Source organism: Tinamus guttatus, unplaced genomic scaffold, assembly GCF_059628265.1.
Source record: "Tinamus guttatus ecotype Peru unplaced genomic scaffold, ASM5962826v1 Tinamus_guttatus_pri_ptg001317l, whole genome shotgun sequence".
In the NCBI taxonomy this organism is placed as follows: Eukaryota; Metazoa; Chordata; class Aves; order Tinamiformes; family Tinamidae; genus Tinamus; species Tinamus guttatus.
Window position 1 is genome coordinate 19638 of NW_028289851.1, and position 16562 is coordinate 36199.

The following is a 16562-nucleotide window of genomic DNA, read 5'->3' on the forward strand; positions in this document are numbered from 1 at the left end:
ACCGCGGGGACCCTTTTGGGGACCTCGAAGACCCCCTGGGGACACCTGGGGACACCTTGGGGACACTGGGGACATCTCAAGGCCCTGGGGACATCTTGGGGACATTCCGGCGCTCTTGAAGAGCCCTTGGGAGCAGTTTGGCACCCTCAGGGCTCCTTGGTGACGCCGGGGTCACTTTGGTGACACCGGGAGCCCCTTTGGGGACACTGCGTCACCTTGGTGGCCCTTGGGGACACTTGGGGACATCTGAAGGCCCTGGGGACATCTTGGGGACCTTCCGGCGCTCTTGAAGAGCCCTTGGGAGCAGTTTGGGACCCTCAGGGCTCCTAGGTGACACCGGGGACCCCCTTGGTGACACTGCAGCACCTTGGTGGCCCTTGGGGACACTTGGGGACATCTGAAGGACCTGGGGACACCTTGGGGACACCTGGGGACCTTCCGGCGCTCTTGAAGAGCCCTTGGGAGCAGTTTGGGACCCTCAGGGCTCCTTGGTGACGCCGGGGTCCCTTTGGTGACACCGGGGGGTCCCTTTGGGGACACTGCGTCACCTTGGTGGCACTTGGGGACACTTGGGGACATCTGAAGGCCCTGGGGACATCTTGAGGACCTTGGGGACCTTCCGGCGCTCTTGAAGAGCCCTTGGGAGCAGTTTGGGACCCTCAGGGCCCCTTGGTGACACCGGGGGTCCCTTTGGGGACACTGCGTCACCTCGGTGGCCCTTGGTGGCCCTTGGTGGCACTTGGGGACGTCTCACCTGCACGGGGAAGTGCTGCTCGGTCAGGCGCAGCAGGTGGGGGACGGTGGTGGCCTCGTAGTCCAGGCACAGCCTGGAGCTCCAGGTGACACCGCGGGGACCCTTTTGGGGACCTCGAAGACCCCCTGGGGACACCTTGGGGACATCTGAAGGCCCTGGGGACACCTTGGGGACACTGGGGACATCTGAAAGCCCTGGGGACATCTTGGGGACCTTCCGGCGCTCTTGAAGAGCCCTTGGGAGCAGTTTGGGACCCTCAGGGCCCCTTGGTGACACCGGGAGCCCCTTTGGTGACACTGCGTCACCTCGGTGGCCCTTGGTGGCCCTTGGTGGCACTTGGGGACGTCTCACCTGCACGGGGAAGTGCTGCTCGGTCAGGCGCAGCAGGTGGGGGACGGTGGTGGCCTCGTAGTCCAGGCACAGCCGGGCCAGCAGCAGCAGCAGGGCCGGTGGCGCCGCCGTCACCCGGCCGGTGCCACCGCCGGGGCCATCGCGGGCGGCCAGCGCCGTCCCCAGGAGCCACCGCACGAAGGCCACCACGAGGCCCTCGCGCACCACGGCCGTGCGGAACTCGCCCTGCGGGGACACGGGGGGTGACCGGCCACCCCCGGGACCTCAAAGTGTCCCCTGCCACCCCCGGGGCGCCAAAGTGTCCCCTGCCACCATGGACCCCAGAGTGTCCCCTGCCACCCCCCGGAGACCCCAAAGTGTCCCCTGCCACCCCCAGGGGCTCCTGACTCGCTCCTGGTCACCCCTGGTGCCCCAAAGTGTCCCCTGCCACCCCCAGGGGCCCCTGCCTCCCTCCCGGTCACCCCTGGTGCCCCAAAGTGGCCCCTGCCACCCCCCGGAGACCCCAAAGTGTCCCCCGCTGCCACCATGGACCAAGAAGTGTCCCCTGCCACCCCCAGGGACCCCTGCGTCCCTCCTGGTCACCCCCAGGACCCCAAAGTGTCCCCTGCCATTCCTGGACTCCAAAGTGTCCCCTGCCACCCCTGGGGACCCCAAAGTGTCCCCTGCTGCCACCATAGACCCCGAAGTGTCCCCTGGCACCCCTGGGACCCCAAAGTGTCCCCTGCCACCCCCAGGGACCCCTGTGTCCCTCCTGGTCACCCCCAGGGACCCCAAAGTGTCCCCTGCCACCCCTGGGGACCCCTGCATCCCTCCCGGTCACCCCCAGGACCCCAAAGTGTCCCCTGCCACCCCCAGGGCTCCGGAGTGTCCCCTGCCACCCCCGGGACCCTGAAGTGTCCCCTGCCACCCCGGGGACCTCAAAGTGTCCCCTGCCACCCCTGGGGACCCCTGCATCCCTCCTGGTCACCCCTGGTGCCACAAAGTGTCCCCTGGAGACCCTGAAGTGTCCCCTGCCACCCCCGGGACCCCGAAGTGTCCCCTGCCACCCCCCGGAGACCCCAAAGTGTCCCCCGCTGCCACCATGGACCCCAGAGTGTCCCCTGCCACCCCTGGGGACCCCTGCGTTGCTCCCAGTCACCCCCAAGACCCCAAAGTGTCCCCTGGGGACTCCGAAGTGTCCCCTGCCACCCCCAGGATCCCCAAAGTGTCCCCTGCCACCCCCGGGGACCCCTGTGTCCCTCCTGGTCACCCCTGGTGCCACAAAGTGTCCCCGGAGTGTCCCCTGCCACCCCCAGGGCTCCGGAGTGTCCCCTGCCACCCCCAGGACCCTGAAGTGTCCCCTGCCACCCCCGGGGACCCCTGTGTCTCTCCCGGTCACCCCTGGGACCCCAAAGTGTCCCCTGCTGCCCCCATGGACCCCAAAGTGTCCCCTGCCACCCCCGGGACCCCTGTCCTGCCCCTTGGGGACCCCTGTCCTCGTGTCCCCCCGTCCCCTACCTGGAAATAGGGCAGCGCGGCGAAGGCGGCGTCGGGCGCCGTGAAGAGGCGCGCGTGGCCCAGCGCGGCCTCCACGGGGGCCAGCAGCGCGGCCTCGAGGGCGGCCAGCACCTCGCGCAGCGGCGGCGGCGTCTCGACCGCGAGCGCCCGGCGCGCGTCGCCCAGGCGGGCCAGCGCGGCCTCGCGCAGCGCCGCCAGCGCCCGTCCCGCGCGCTCGGCGGCCGCCCGCGCCGCCAGCGCCGCCGCCGCGTCCTCCGCGGCGCCCGCGGCCTCCGGCGGCAGCAGCCGCAGCAGCGGGCGCAGGCGCCGCAGCAGGCGGTCCAGGGCGCGCGCCAGCAGCGCCGCGTCGCCGGGGCCGCGCTCCAGCGCCAGGCGGCGGCCCACGAGCGCCAGGTAGCGCGAGGCCGCCGCGGCCGCGAAGGCCTCCGGGAGGAGGAGGCCGGGAGGCCCGAACAGGCGCCCGTAGGCGGCCGCCAGCTGGCACAGGGTGCCCACGACGGCCGCCGAGCCGCGGTCCACGAAGTCCAGGATGTCCGGGGCGGCCTCCGCGGTGGCCTCGGTGGTGGCCTCGGCCGGTGGTGGCAGCTCGGCCTCCAGGGAGGCCAGCTCGGCGTCGAGGCGGGCGCCGCCGCGCGCCAGGAAGTCGCGCGCCAGCTCGGCCGGCGGCTCCTCCAGCCGCAGCAGCAGCTCCGCCAGCTCCGCCAGCTCCTGCGGCTCCCAGGCGGCCTCGCTGCGGGGAGAAACCGTCATTAGGGACCAGGGTTAACGCGCCAGGAAGTCGCTGCGGGGAGAAGCCGTCATTAGGGACCAGGGTTAACGCGCTGAGCGCCGCCGCGCGCCAGGAAGTCGCGCGCCAGCTCGGCCGGGGGCTCCTCCAGCCGCAGCAGCAGCTCCACGAGTTCCGCCAGCTCCCGCGGCTCCCAGGCGGCCTCGCTGCGGGGAGAAACCGTCGTTAGGGACCAGGGTTAACGCGCCAGGAAGTCGCGCGCCAGCTCGGCCGGGGGCTCCTCCAGCCGCAGCAGCAGCTCCGCGAGCTCCGCCAGCTCCTGCGGCTCCCAGGCGGCCTCGCTGCGGGGAGAAACCGTCGTTAGGGACCAGGGTTAACGCGCCAGGAAGTCGCTGCGGGGAGAAACCGTCATTAGGGACCAGGGTTAACGCGCCAGGAAGTCGCGCGCCAGCTCGGCCGGGGGCTCCTCCAGCCGCAGCAGCAGCTCCGCCAGCTCCGCCAGCTCCCGCGGCTCCCAGGCGGCCTCGCTGCGGGGAGAAACCGTCGTTAGGGACCAGGGTTAACGCGCCAGGAAGTCGCTGCGGGGAGAAACCGTCATTAGGGACCAGGGTTAACGCGCCAGGAAGTCGCACGCCAGCTCGGCCGGCGGCTCCTCCAGCCGCAGCAGCAGCTCCGCGAGCTCCGCCAGCTCCTGCGGCTCCCAGGCGGCCTCGCTGCGGGGGGAAACCGTCGTTAGGGACCAGGGTTAACGCGCCAGGAAGTCGCGCGCCAGCTCGGCCGGCGGCTCCTCCAGCCGCAGCAGCAGCTCCGCGAGCTCCGCCAGCTCCTGCGGCTCCCAGGCGGCCTCGCTGCGGGGAGAAACCGTCGTTAGGGACCAGGGTTAACGCGCCAGGAAGTCGCTGCGGGGAGAAACCGTCGTTAGGGACCAGGGTTAACGCGCCAGGAAGTCGCGCGCCAGCTCGGCCGGGGGCTCCTCCAGCTGCAGCAGCAGCTCCGCCAGCTCCGCCAGCTCCTGCGGCTCCCAGGCGGCCTCGCTGCGGGGAGAAACCGTCATTAGGGACCAGGGTTAACGCGCCAGGAAGTCGCTGCGGGGAGAAACCGTCATTAGGGACCAGGGTTAACGCGCTGAGCGCCGCCGCGCGCCAGTAAGTCGCGCGCCAGCTCGGCCGGCGGCTCCTCCAGCCGCAGCAGCAGCTCCGCCAGCTCCCGCGGCTCCCAGGCGGCCTCGCTGCGGGGAGAAACCGTCATTAGGGACCAGGGTTAACGCCGTAAAAGCCGCCGAGCACCCCTGGAAGTCGCCGAGGTCGTCGGTAGGCTCCAGGGTTAACAAGACGCAAGCAATAAGGAAAACGCACAAAAAAACCCCACAAAATCTATCGGTAGACTCTAAGCGACTAACAAAAATACAAAGAAATCCGCAAAATTCACTCATTACCCCCAAAACGGACACTCGCCAAAGCAAGCGCTCCCAAAACAGATCCCTGCGTAATCCCTACAGCCCTCAGTAGGCTCCAGAGTGAACCCCACCCCCAAACCACGCCACATGTAACCACAGCCCTCAATAGGCTCTACAGCGAATCCCCTCCAAACCAGGCTACATGTAACCACAGCCCTCAGTAGGCTCCAGAGTGAACGCCCCCCCAAAAGCAGCTCTCTGCAGCCCTCAGTAGCCCTCAGAGTGAACACCCCCTCAAGCCAAGTTGCGTGCAGTGGCTGCCCTCAGTAGTCCCCAGAGTGAACACACCCCCAAACCAGACCACATGTAGTTGCAGCCCTCAGTAGGCTCCAGAGTCAACCCCAACCCAAAGCAGGCCACATGTAACCGCAGCCCTCAGTAGGCTCCAGAGTGAACACCCCCCCAAACCAGACCACATGTAACCGCAGCCCTCAGTAGGCTCCAGACTGACACCCCAGTCTCAAACCAGGCCACATGTAACCGCAGCCCTCAGTAGGCTCCAGAGTGAACACCCCCCCAAACCAGACCACATGTAACCACAGCCCTCAGTAGCCCCCAGAGTGAACACCCCCCAAGACAGGCCACGTGCATTGGGCGCCCTCAGTAGTCCCCAGAGTGAACACCCCCTCAAACCAGGCCACGTGCAGCGGCCGCCCTCAGTAGTCCCCAGAGTGAACACCCCCCCAAACCAGACCACATGTAACCGCAGCCCTCAGTAGTCCCCAGAGTGAACACCCCCCCAAGCCAGGCCACATGTAACTGCAGCCCTCATTAGGCTCCAGACTGAACACCCCCCAAACCAGACCTCTGCAGCCCTCAGTAGTCCCCAGAGTGAACCCTCCCCTCAAACCAGGCCGTGTGCATTGGGCGCCCTCAGTAGTCCCCAGAGTGAACCCTCCCCTCAAACCAGGCCGTGTGCGGCAGCCGCCCTCAGTAGTCCCCAGAGTGAACACCCCCCCAAACCAGACCACATGTAACCACAACCCTCATTAGGCTCCAGAGTGAACCCCCCCCAAAACCAGCCCTCTGCAGCCCTCAGTAGTCCCCAGAGTGAACCCTCCCCTCAAACCAGGCCACGTGCAGCGGCCGCCCTCAGTAGTCCCCAGAGTGAACACCCCCCCCCAAGCCAGGCCACATGTAACCGCAGCCCTCAGTAGGCTCCAGAGTGAACACCCCCCCAAACCAGACCACATGTAACCGCAGCCCTCAGTAGGCTCCAGAGTGAACACCCTCCCAAACCAGACCACATGTAACCACAGCCCTCAGTAGCCCCCAGAATGAACACCCCCCCAAGCCAGGCCGCATGCAGCGGCCGCCCTCAGTAGTCCCCAGAGTGAACAGCCCCCCAAACCAGACCACATGTAACCGCAGCCCTCAGTAGGCTCCAGAGTGAACGCCCCCCCAAAACATTCCTCTGCAGCCCTCAGTAGTCCCCAGAGTGAACACCCCCCAAGCCAAACTGCATGCAGTGGCTGCCCTCAGTAGTCCCCAGAGTGAACACACCCCCAAACCAGACCACATGTAGTTGCAGCCCTCAGTAGGCTCCAGAGTGAACCCCAACCCAAAGCAGGCCACATGTAACCACAGCCCTCAGTAGCCCCCAGAGTGAACACCCCCCAAGCCAAACTGCATGCAGTGGCCGCCCTCAGTAGTCCCCAGAGTGAACACACCCTCAAACCAGACCACATGTAGTTGCAGCCCTCAGTAGGCTCCAGAGTGACACCCCAGTCTCAAACCAGGCCACATGTAACCACAGCCCTCAGTAGGCTCCAGAGTGAACACCCCCCCAAACCAGACCACATGTAACCACAGCCCTCAGTAGCCCCCAGAGTAAACAGCCCCCAGAGTAAACAACCCCCAAGCCAGGCCGCGTGCAGCGGCCGCCCTCAGTAGTCCCCAGAGTGAACACCCTCAAGCCAGGCCGCATGCAGCCGCCGCCCTCAGTAGTCCCCAGAGTGAACACCCCCCAAGACAGGCCACGTGCATTGGGCGCCCTCAGTAGTCCCCAGAGTGAACCCTCCCCCTCAAACCAGGCCACGTGCAGCGGCCGCCCTCAGTAGTCCCCAGAGTGAACGCACCCCCAAGCCAGGCCACATGTAACCGCAGCCCTCATTAGGCTCCAGAGTGAACCCCCCCCCCAAAACCAGCCCTCTGCAGCCCTCACTATTCCCCAGAGTGAACACCCCCTCAAGCCAAGCTGCGTGCAGTGGCCGCCCTCAGTAGGCTCCAGAGTGAACACCCGCCCAAACCAGACCACATGTAACCACAGCCCTCAGTAGGCTCCAGAGTGAACACCCCCCCAAACCAGACCACATGTAACCGCAGCCCTCAGTAGGCTCCAGAGTGAACACCCCCCCAAACCAGACCACATGTAACCACAGCCCTCAGTAGTCCCCAGAGTGAACACCCCCTCAAACCAGGCCACATGTAACCGCAGCCCTCAATAGGCTCCAGAGTGAACACCCTCCCAAACCAGACCACATGTAACCGCAGCCCTCAGTAGGTTCCAGAGTGAACATCCTCCCAAACCAGACCACATGTAACCACAGCCCTCAGTAGTCCCCAGAGTGAACCCTCCCCTCAAACCAGGCCGCGTGCAGCGGCCGCCCTCAGTAGTCCCCAGAGTGAACGCACCGCAGGCGCTGGCGCAGCCGCTCCGCCAAGGCTCCCATGATGCCGTTGCTCTCGGCCTCCAGGGCGCGGAAGGCCGCCAGGTGCCCGTAGTGGCGCAGGACGCGGCGGGCGCCCGCGTGGCACCGCACGGCCCGGCCCGCGGCGCCGCCCTCGGCCCAGCGCCGCAGCCGCCCCGGCACCTCGCACAGCAGCTGCAGCTTGCGCAGCACCAGGGCCACGCCTGGGGGCGGGGCTTAGTCAGGGGCGGGGCTACAGCAAAGGGGGCGGGGCTACAGGACAGGGGGCGGGGCTACGGGGCTCGCACAGGAACTGCAGCCCTCAGTAGGGCCCAGAGTGAACGTGCGCAGCAGGCTGGGATGCCTGCTGGGCGGGGCCACGGGACAGGGGGCGGGGCTACGGGAAAGGGGACGGGGCCACAGGACAGGGGGCGGGGCCACAGGACAGGGGGCGGGGCTACAGGAAAGGGGACGGGGCTACGGGGCTCGCACAGGAACTGCAGCCCTCAGTAGGGCCCAGAGTGAACAGCGCAGCAGGCTGGGATGCCTGTGGGTGGGGCTACAGGAAAGGGGACAGGGCTACAGGACAGGGGGCGGGGCTACAGGACAGGGGGCGGGGCTACAGGACAGGGGACGGGGCTACGGGGCTCGCACAGGAACTGCAGCCCTCAGTAGGGCCCAGAGTGAACAGCGCAGCAGGCTGGGATGCCTGCTGGGCGGGGCTTAGCCGGGGGCGGGGCCACAGGACAGGGGGCAGGGCTACAGGAAAGGGGGTGGGGCTACAGGACAGGGGGTGGGGGCTACAGGAAAGGGGACGGGGCTACAGGACAGGGGGCGGGGCTACAGGAAAGGGGACGGGGCTACGGGGCTCGCACAGGAACTGCAGCCCTCAGTAGGGCCCAGAGTGAACGCGCGCAACAGGCTGCGATGCTTGTGGGGCGGGGCTTAGCCAGGGGCGGGGCCACGGGACAGGGGGCGGGGCTACAGGAAAGGGGACGGGGCCACGGGACAGGGGGCGGGTCTACAGGAAAGGGGACGGGGCTACGGGGCTCGCACAGGAACTGCAGCCCTCAGTAGGGCCCAGAGTGAACATGCGCAGCAGGCTGGGATGCCTGCTGGGCGGGGCTTAGTCGGGGCGGGGCTACAGGACAAGGGCGGGGCTACAGGGCAGTGGGAGGGGCTACGGGGCAGGGAAAGGGGGCTCGCACAGGAACTACAGCCCTCAGTAGGGCCCAGAGTGAACGCGCACCGAAGGCCGGGATGCCTGTGGGGCGGGGCTTAGCTGGGGGCGGGGCTTAGATCTAGAGGGCTCAGGTGGTGCCCAAGGCAGAGGGGCGGGGCTAGAGGGGACAGGACCATGCAGGGGCGGGGCTTAGCGAGGGGCAGGGCCAGGATAGGGGCGGGGTCAGAGTTTGGGTGGGGCCGGAGCTGCCCTCCCACCCCCCAGGTCAGGATCAGCCCCAAATCGCCCGGATCTGTCCCCAAACCTGCCCGTGTCCCCCCCGTGTCCCCCCTGTGTCCCCCATATCCCTGTGTCCCTCCCCACGTGCCCCCAATGTCCCCCTGTCCCCCCATATCCCCATGTCCCCCCCTGCCGTCCCGGTGTCCCCCCCCGTCCCCGTGTCCCCTCATATCCCCGTGTCCCCTCAATGTCCCCGTGTCCCCTGAATGTCCCCAATGTCCCCTCAATGTCCCAATGTCCCCCGTGTCCCTTCAATGTCCCCATGTCACCTCAATGTCCCCATGTCCCCACCGGGCAGCGTGGCTCCATGTCCCCGTGTCCCCTCAATGTCCCCATGTCCCCATGTGTCCCCATGTCCCCATGTCCCCCAATGTCCCCCCGTGTGCCCTCAATGTCCCCCATGTCCCCGTGTCCCCTCAATGTCCCCAATGTCCCCATGTCCCCGTGTCCCCCCCATGTCCCCTCAACGTCCCCAATGTCCCTGTGTCCCCATGTCCCCTCAATGTCCCCGTGTCCCCTCAATGTCCCCAATGTCCCCAATGTCCCCGTGTCCCCCCATGTCCCCTCCATGTCCCCAATGTCCCCATGTCCCTTCAATGTCCCCATGTCCCCTGCATGTCCCCAATGTCCCCATGTCCCCACCGGCCAGGGTGGCCCCATGTCCCCTCAATGTCCCCATGTCCCCAATGTCCCCATGTCCCTGTGTCCCCCATGTCCCCTCAATGTCCCCATGTCCCCTCAATGTCCCCTCAATGTCCCCAATGTCCCCCTGTCCCCCCATGTCCCCATGTCCTCATGTGTCCCCATGTCCCCTCCATGTCCCTCCATGTCCCTCAATGTCCCCGTGTCCCCTCAATGTCCCCATGTCCTCATGTGTCCCCATGTCCCCTCCATGTCCCTCCACGTCCCTCAATGTCCCCGTGTCCCCTCAATGTCCCCATGTCCCCTCCATGTCCCCAATGTCCCCATGTCCCCTCAATGTCCCCATGTCCCCTCAGTGTCCCCAATGTCCCCTCCATGTCCCCCTCAATGTCCCCAATGTCCCCATGTCCCCCGTGTCCCCTCAATGTCCCCAATGTCCCCCATGTCCCCTCAATGTCCCCAATGTCTCCTCAATGTCCCCATGTCCCCGTGTCCCCTCAATGTCCCCACGTCCCTCAATGTCCCCCCGTGTCCCCTCAATGTCCCCATGCCCCCCGTCCCCTCAATGTCCTCAATGTCCCCATGTCCCCATGTCCCCCATGTCCCCATGTCCCCTCCATGTCCCCAATGTCCCCCATGTCCCCTCCATGTCTCCAATGTCCCCATGTCCCCCCATGTCCCCTCAATGTCCCCAATGTCCCCAATGTCCCCATGTCCCCACCGGCCAGGGTGGCCCCGCGCTGCTGCCGCTCCTGCAGGGCTCCGCTCACGCGGCCGCTCCAGGCCGTGATGGCCGCCATGTCCCTGTGTCCCCTCAATGTCCCCGTGTCCCCCAATGTCCCCAATGTCCCCTCAATGTCCCTCCGTGTCCCCTCAATGTCCCCATGCCCCCCTGTCCCCTCAATGTCCCCCCGTGTCCCCCCAATGTCCCCGTGTCCCCCCAATGTCCCCATGTCCCCCTCAGTATCCCCAATGTCCCCTCCATGTCCCCAGTGTCCCCGTTTCCCCACTGGCCAGCATGGCCCCATGTCCCCTCAGTGTCCCCATGTCCCCGTGTCCCCCCAATGTCCCCGTGTCCCCATGTCCCCCTGTCCCCTCAATGTCCCCATGTCCCATCAATGTCCCCATGTCCCCTCCATGTCCCCCATGTCCCCAATGTCCCCATGTCCCTCAATGTCCTCCCCAATGTCCCCATGTCCCCCCCAATGTCCCCATGTCCCCTCAATGTCCCCAATGTCCCTGTGTCCCCATGTCCCCTCAATGTCCCCAATGTCCCCAATGTCCCCGTGTCCCCCCATGTCCCCTGCATGTCCCCAATGTCCCCATGTCCCCACCGGCCAGCGTGGCCCCGTGTCCCCTCAATGTCCCCGTGTCCCCCCATGTCCCCATGTCCCCAATGTCCCCATGTCCCCTCAATGTCCCCATGTCCCCATGTCCCCTCAATGTCCCCAATGTCCCCAATGTCCCCATGTCCCACCGGCCAGGGTGGCCCCGCGCTGCTGCCGCTCCTGCAGGGCTCCGCTCACGCGGCCGCTCCAGGCCGTGATGGCCGCCATGTCCCTGTGTCCCCTCAATGTCCCCGTGTCCCCCCATGTCCCCATGTCCCCATGTCCCCATGTCCCCCCATCTCCCCTCAATGTCCCCAATGTCCCCATGTCCCCTCCATGTCCCCATGTCCCCCATGTCCCCTCAATGTCCCCGTGTCCCCATGTCCCCCCAGTGTCCCCACGTCCCCTCCATGTCCCCATGTCCCTCAATGTCCCCAATGTCCCCATGTCCCCCCCATGTCCCCACCGGCCAGGGTGGCCCCGCGCTGCTGCCGCTCCTGCAGGGCTCCGCTCACGCGGCCGCTCCAGGCTGTGATGGCCGCCATGTCCCTGTGTCCCCTCAATGTCCCCATGTCCCCCAATGTCCCCAATGTCCCCATGTCCCCTCAGTATCCCCAATGTCCCCTCCATGTCCCCAGTGTCCCCGTTTCCCTACTGGCCAGCGTGGCCCCATGTCCCCTCAGTGTCCCCATGTCCCCGTGTCCCCTCCACATCCCCAATGTCCCTGTGTCCCCACCAGCCAGCTTGGCCCCATGTCCCCGTGTCCCCTCAATGTCCCCATGTCCCCACCGGGCAGCGTGGCCCCATGTCCCTGTGTCCCCTCAATGTCCCCATGTCCCCGTGTCCCCTCAATGTCCCCAATGTCCCCATGTCCCCAATGTCCCCAATGTCCCCTCCATGTCCCCATGTCCCCTCCATGTCCCCACCGGCCAGGGTGGCCCCATGTCCCCTCAATGTCCCCAATGTCCCCTCAATGTCCCCATGTCCCTGTGTCCCCATGTCCCCCAATGTCCCAATGTCCCCTCCATGTCCCCGTGCCCCTCCATGTCCCCATGTCCCCAGTGTCCCCAATGTCCCCATGTCCCCCCATGTCCCCATGTCCCCGTGTCCCCTCAATGTCCCCAATGTCCCCATGTCCCCTCAGTGTCCCCAATGTCCCCATGTCCCCTCAATGTCCCCATGTCCCTCAATGTCCCCCATGTCCCCATGTCCCCTCAATGTCCCCAATGTCCCCAATGTCCCCACCGGCCAGGGTGGCCCCGTGTCCCCTCCATGTCCCCATGTCCCTGTGTCCCCTCAATGTCCCCAATGTCCCCATGTCCCCATGTCCCCTCCATGTCCCCATGTCCCCCCCATGTCCCCACCGGCCAGGGTGGCCCCGCGCTGCTGCCGCTCCTGCAGGGCTCCGCTCACGCGGCCGCTCCAGGCCGTGATGGCCGCCATGTTGGCCGCCAGCCCGTCCATCTCGGCCTCCATGCGCCGGAAGTCGACCTGCATCTTCCGGATGGTGTCTGGGGGGGCGGGGGGGCGTCAGGGTCCCCCTCAAACACCGGGACCCCCCTCAAACACCGGGACCCCCCCGGACGCCTGGGCCCATTCCCGGACACCTGGACCCCCCTCAAACACTGGGACCCCCCCTCAAATACCAGGGTCCCCCCTCAAATACTGGGGTCCCCTCCCGGACGCCTGGGCCCCCCTCAAACACTGGGACCCCCCCTCAAACACCAGGACCCCCCCTCAAACACTGGGGTCCCCTCCCGGATGCCGGGGCCCATTCCCGGACGCCGGGGCCCCCCCTCAAACATCAGGACCCCCCGTCAAACACTGGGGTCCCCTCCCGGACGCCTGGGCCCATTCCCAGACACCAGGACCCCCCCTCAAACACCAGGACCCCCCCTCAAATACTGGGACCCCCCTCAAACACCGGGACCCCCCCTCAAACACCGGGACCCCCCTCAAACACTGGGGTCCCCTCCCGGACGCCGGGGCCCATTCCCGGACACTGGGGCCCTTCTGGACATTGGGACCCCCCCCTCAAATACTGGGGTCCCCTCCCGGACGCCTGGGCCCTCCCTCAAACACCAGGACCCCCCCTCAAACACCGGGACCCCCCCGGACGCCGGGGCCCATTCCCGGACACTGGGACCCCCCTCAAACACCAGGACCCCCCCCTCAAACACCGGGACCCCCCCCTCAAACACCAGGACCCCCCCCGGACACCTGGGCCCCCCCTCAAATACCAGGGTCCCCCCTCAAACACCGGGACCCCCCCGGACGTCTGGGCCCATTCCCGGACGCCTGGGCCCTCCCTCAAATACCAGGACCCCCCCTCAAATACTGGGGTCCCCTCCCGGACGCCTGGGCCCCCCCTCAAACACTGGGACCCCCCCCGGACGCCAGGGCCCCCCCTCAAACACCAGGGTCCCCCCTCAAACACCAGGGTCCCCTCCCGGACGCCGGGGCCCATTCCCGGACACTGGGACCCCCCTCAAACACCAGGACCCCCCCCTCAAACACCGGGACCCCCCCCTCAAACACCAGGACCCCCCCCGGACGCCGGGGCCCCCCTCAAACACCGGGACCCCCCCCCAAACACCAGGGCCCATTCCCGGACGCCTGGGCCCCCCTCAAATACTGGGGTCCCCTCCCGGACACCGGGGCCCATTCCCGGACACTGGGACCCCCCTCAAACACCGGGACCCCCCCTCAAACACTGGGGTCCCCTCCCGGACGCCTGGGCCCATTCCCGGACACTGGGACCCCCCTCAAACACCAGGACCCCCCCCTCAAACACCGGGACCCCCCCTCAAACACTGGGGTCCCCTCCCGGACGCCGGGGCCCCCCTCAAACACCGGGACACCCCCAGATGCCTGGGCCCTCCCTCAAATACCAGGACCCCCCCTCAAACACTGGGGTCCCCTCCCGGACGCCTGGGCCCATTCCCGGACGCCTGGGCCCCCCCTCAAACACCAGGACCCCCCTCAAACACCAGGGCCCATTCCCAGACACCTGGGCCCCCCCTCCATCACTGGGGTCCTCTCCCGGACGCCGGGGCCCATTCCTGGACACTGGGACCCCCCTCAAACACCAGGACCCCCCCTCAAACACCGGGGTCCCTTCCCGGACGCCGGGGCCCCCCTCAAACACCGGGAGCCCCCTCGGACGCCTGGGCCCATTCCCAGACACTGGGACCCCCCTCAAACACCAGGACCCCCCCTCAAACACCGGGGTCCCCTCCCGGACGCCTGGGCCCCCCCTCAAACACCGGGACCCCCCCCTCAAACACCAGGACCCCCCCTCAAACACCGGGGTCCCCTCCCGGACGCCAGGGCCCATTCCCGGACACTGGGACCCCCCTCAAATACCAGGACCCCCCCTCAAATACCGGGACCCCCCCTCAAACACTGGGGTCCCCTCCCGGACACCTGGGCCCATTCCCGGACACCGGGGCCCCCCCTCAAACACTGGGGTCCCCTCCCGGACACTGGGACCCCCCTCAAACACCGGGACCCCCCTCAAATACTGGGGTCCCCTCCCGGACGCCTGGGCCCCCCCTCAAACACCAGGACCCCCCTCAAACACCAGGGTCCCCTCCCGGACACCTGGGCCCATTCCCGGACACCAGGGCCCCCCTCAAACACCAGGACCCCCCCTCAAACACTGGGGTCCCCTCCCGGACGCCTGGGCCCATTTCCGGACACCGGGGCCCCCCCTCAAACACCGGGACCCCCCCCTCAAATACTGGGGTCCCCTCCCGGACTCCGGGGCCCATTCCTGGACACTGGGATCCTTTCCCGACCCCCTGGGCCCCTTTCCTGGACTCTGGGTCCCTCTCCCGTCCCCAGGTCCCCTTTTCCGTCCCCAGGTCCCATCTCCTGTCCCCAAGGTCCCTTTCCCAGCCACCAGGGCCCCTTTCCTGGACTCCGGGCCCCTTTCCTGTCACCAGGTCCCCTTTCCTGTCCCCAAGGCTCCCATCCCATCCCCAAGGTCCCCTTTCCCGTCCCCCAAGTCCCTTTCCCATCCTCAAGGTCCCTCTCTCGTCCCCAAGGTCCCTCTCTCATCCCCAGGACCCCTTTCCTGTCCCCTGGTCCCCTCTCCCGTCCCCAAGGTCCCCTCCTGTCCCCTCCTGTCCCCAATGTCCCCACCGGTGGCCGTGATGAACTTGTTGTAGTTCTCATAGAGCAGGGTCTGCAGGTCCCCCCTCCCCTGTCCCCTCCTGTCCCCAAGGTCCCCTCCCGTCCCCCCTGTTCCCTCCTGTCCCCCAGGTCCCTCAGGTCCCTTTCCCGTCCCCATGTCCCCAATGTCCCCTCGTGTCCCCAATGTCCCCACCGGTGGCCGTGATGAACTTGTTGTAGTTCTCGTAGAGCAGGGTCTGCAGGTCCCCCCTCCCGTCCCCATGTCCCCTCCCGTCCCCCCTGTCCCCTCCTGTCCCCAATGTCCCCAATGTCCCCCATGTCCCCAATGTCCCCAATGTCCCCACCGGTGGCCGTGATGAACTTGTTGTAGTTCTCGTAGAGCAGGGTCTGCAGGTCCCCCCTCCCGTCCCTCCTGTCCCCTCCTGTCCCCCAGGTCCCTCAGGTCCCTTTCCCGTCCCCAGTGTCCTCAATGTCCCCAATGTCCCCTCGTGTCCCTTGTCCCCACCGGTGGCCGTGATGAACTTGTTGTAGTTCTCGTAGAGCAGGGTCTGCAGGTCCCCCCTCCCGTCCCTCCTGTCCCCTCCTGTCCCCCAGGTCCCTCAGGTCCCTTTCCCGTCCCCAGTGTCCTCAATGTCCCCAATGTCCCCTCCTGTCCCCAATGTCCCCACCGGTGGCGGTGATGAACTTGTTGTAGTTCTCGTAGAGCAGGGTCTGCAGGTCGCTGTCCAGCGCTCGCACCTCCCGCACCAGCTGCGCCTCGCGGGCCAGGAGCTCCCCCAGGGGACACTCGCTGCGAACCTGGGGACACAGGGGACAGGAGGGGACACGGGGGACACGGAGTGTCACCTGGGAGCCCAAGGTGTCCCCTGGGAGCCTAAAGTGTCACCCGGGCCAGGAGCTCCCCCAGGGGACACTCGCTGCGAACCTGGGGACAGGAGGGGACACAGAGCGTCACCCGGGAGCCTGGAGTGTCACCCGGGACCCCAGAGTGTCACCTGGGAGCCCAAAGTGTCACCCGGGACCCCAGAGTGTCACCTGGGAGCCCAAAGTGCCACCCGGGCCAGCAGCTCCCCCAGGGGACACTCGCTGCGAACCTGGGGACAGGAGGGGACAGGGGGACCCCAGAGTGTCACCTGGGAGCCCAGAGTGTCACCTGGGAGACCAGAGTGTCACCTGGGAGCCCCAAGTGTCACCAGGGTCCTCAGGTGCCACCTGGGAGACACTCGCTGCGCACCTGGGGACAAGGGGGACATGGGGACCCCACAGTGTCCCCTGGGAGCCCCAAGTGTCACCTCAGAGCCCAAAATGCCACCTGGGAGCCCAAAGTGCCACCCAGGCCAGCAGCTCCCCTAGGGGACACTCGCTGCGAACCTGGGGACAGGAGGGGACAGGGGGACCCCAAAGTGTCACCTGGGAGCCCAGAGTGTCACCCGGGACCCCAAAGTGCCACCCAGGACCCCAAAGTGTCACCCGGGGCCCCAAAGTGTCACCCGGGGCACCAGGGTCCTCAGGTGCCACCCAGGAGACCCGTGCACCTGGGGACAGGGGACAATGGCAGGACAACAAGGGACAATGAGA

At 67.1% G+C, this 16562-nt stretch overlaps 1 protein-coding gene across 1 annotated transcript in view; it reads right to left on the reverse strand.

The window, feature by feature from the left end:
• Positions 1-15782, reverse strand: part of LOC148590478 (vacuolar protein sorting-associated protein 51 homolog) — a gene marked incomplete at both ends in the record, with an annotated part of 34392 nt that extends 18610 nt beyond the window's left edge. The window contains 5 exon segments of the mRNA XM_088538997.1: positions 1106-1330; positions 2603-3332; positions 7420-7639; positions 12212-12358; positions 15653-15782. Coding sequence (XP_088395123.1) covers positions 1106-1330; positions 2603-3332; positions 7420-7639; positions 12212-12358; positions 15653-15782 — 1452 coding nt within the window.
• Positions 15783-16562: the final 780 nt, after the last annotated feature.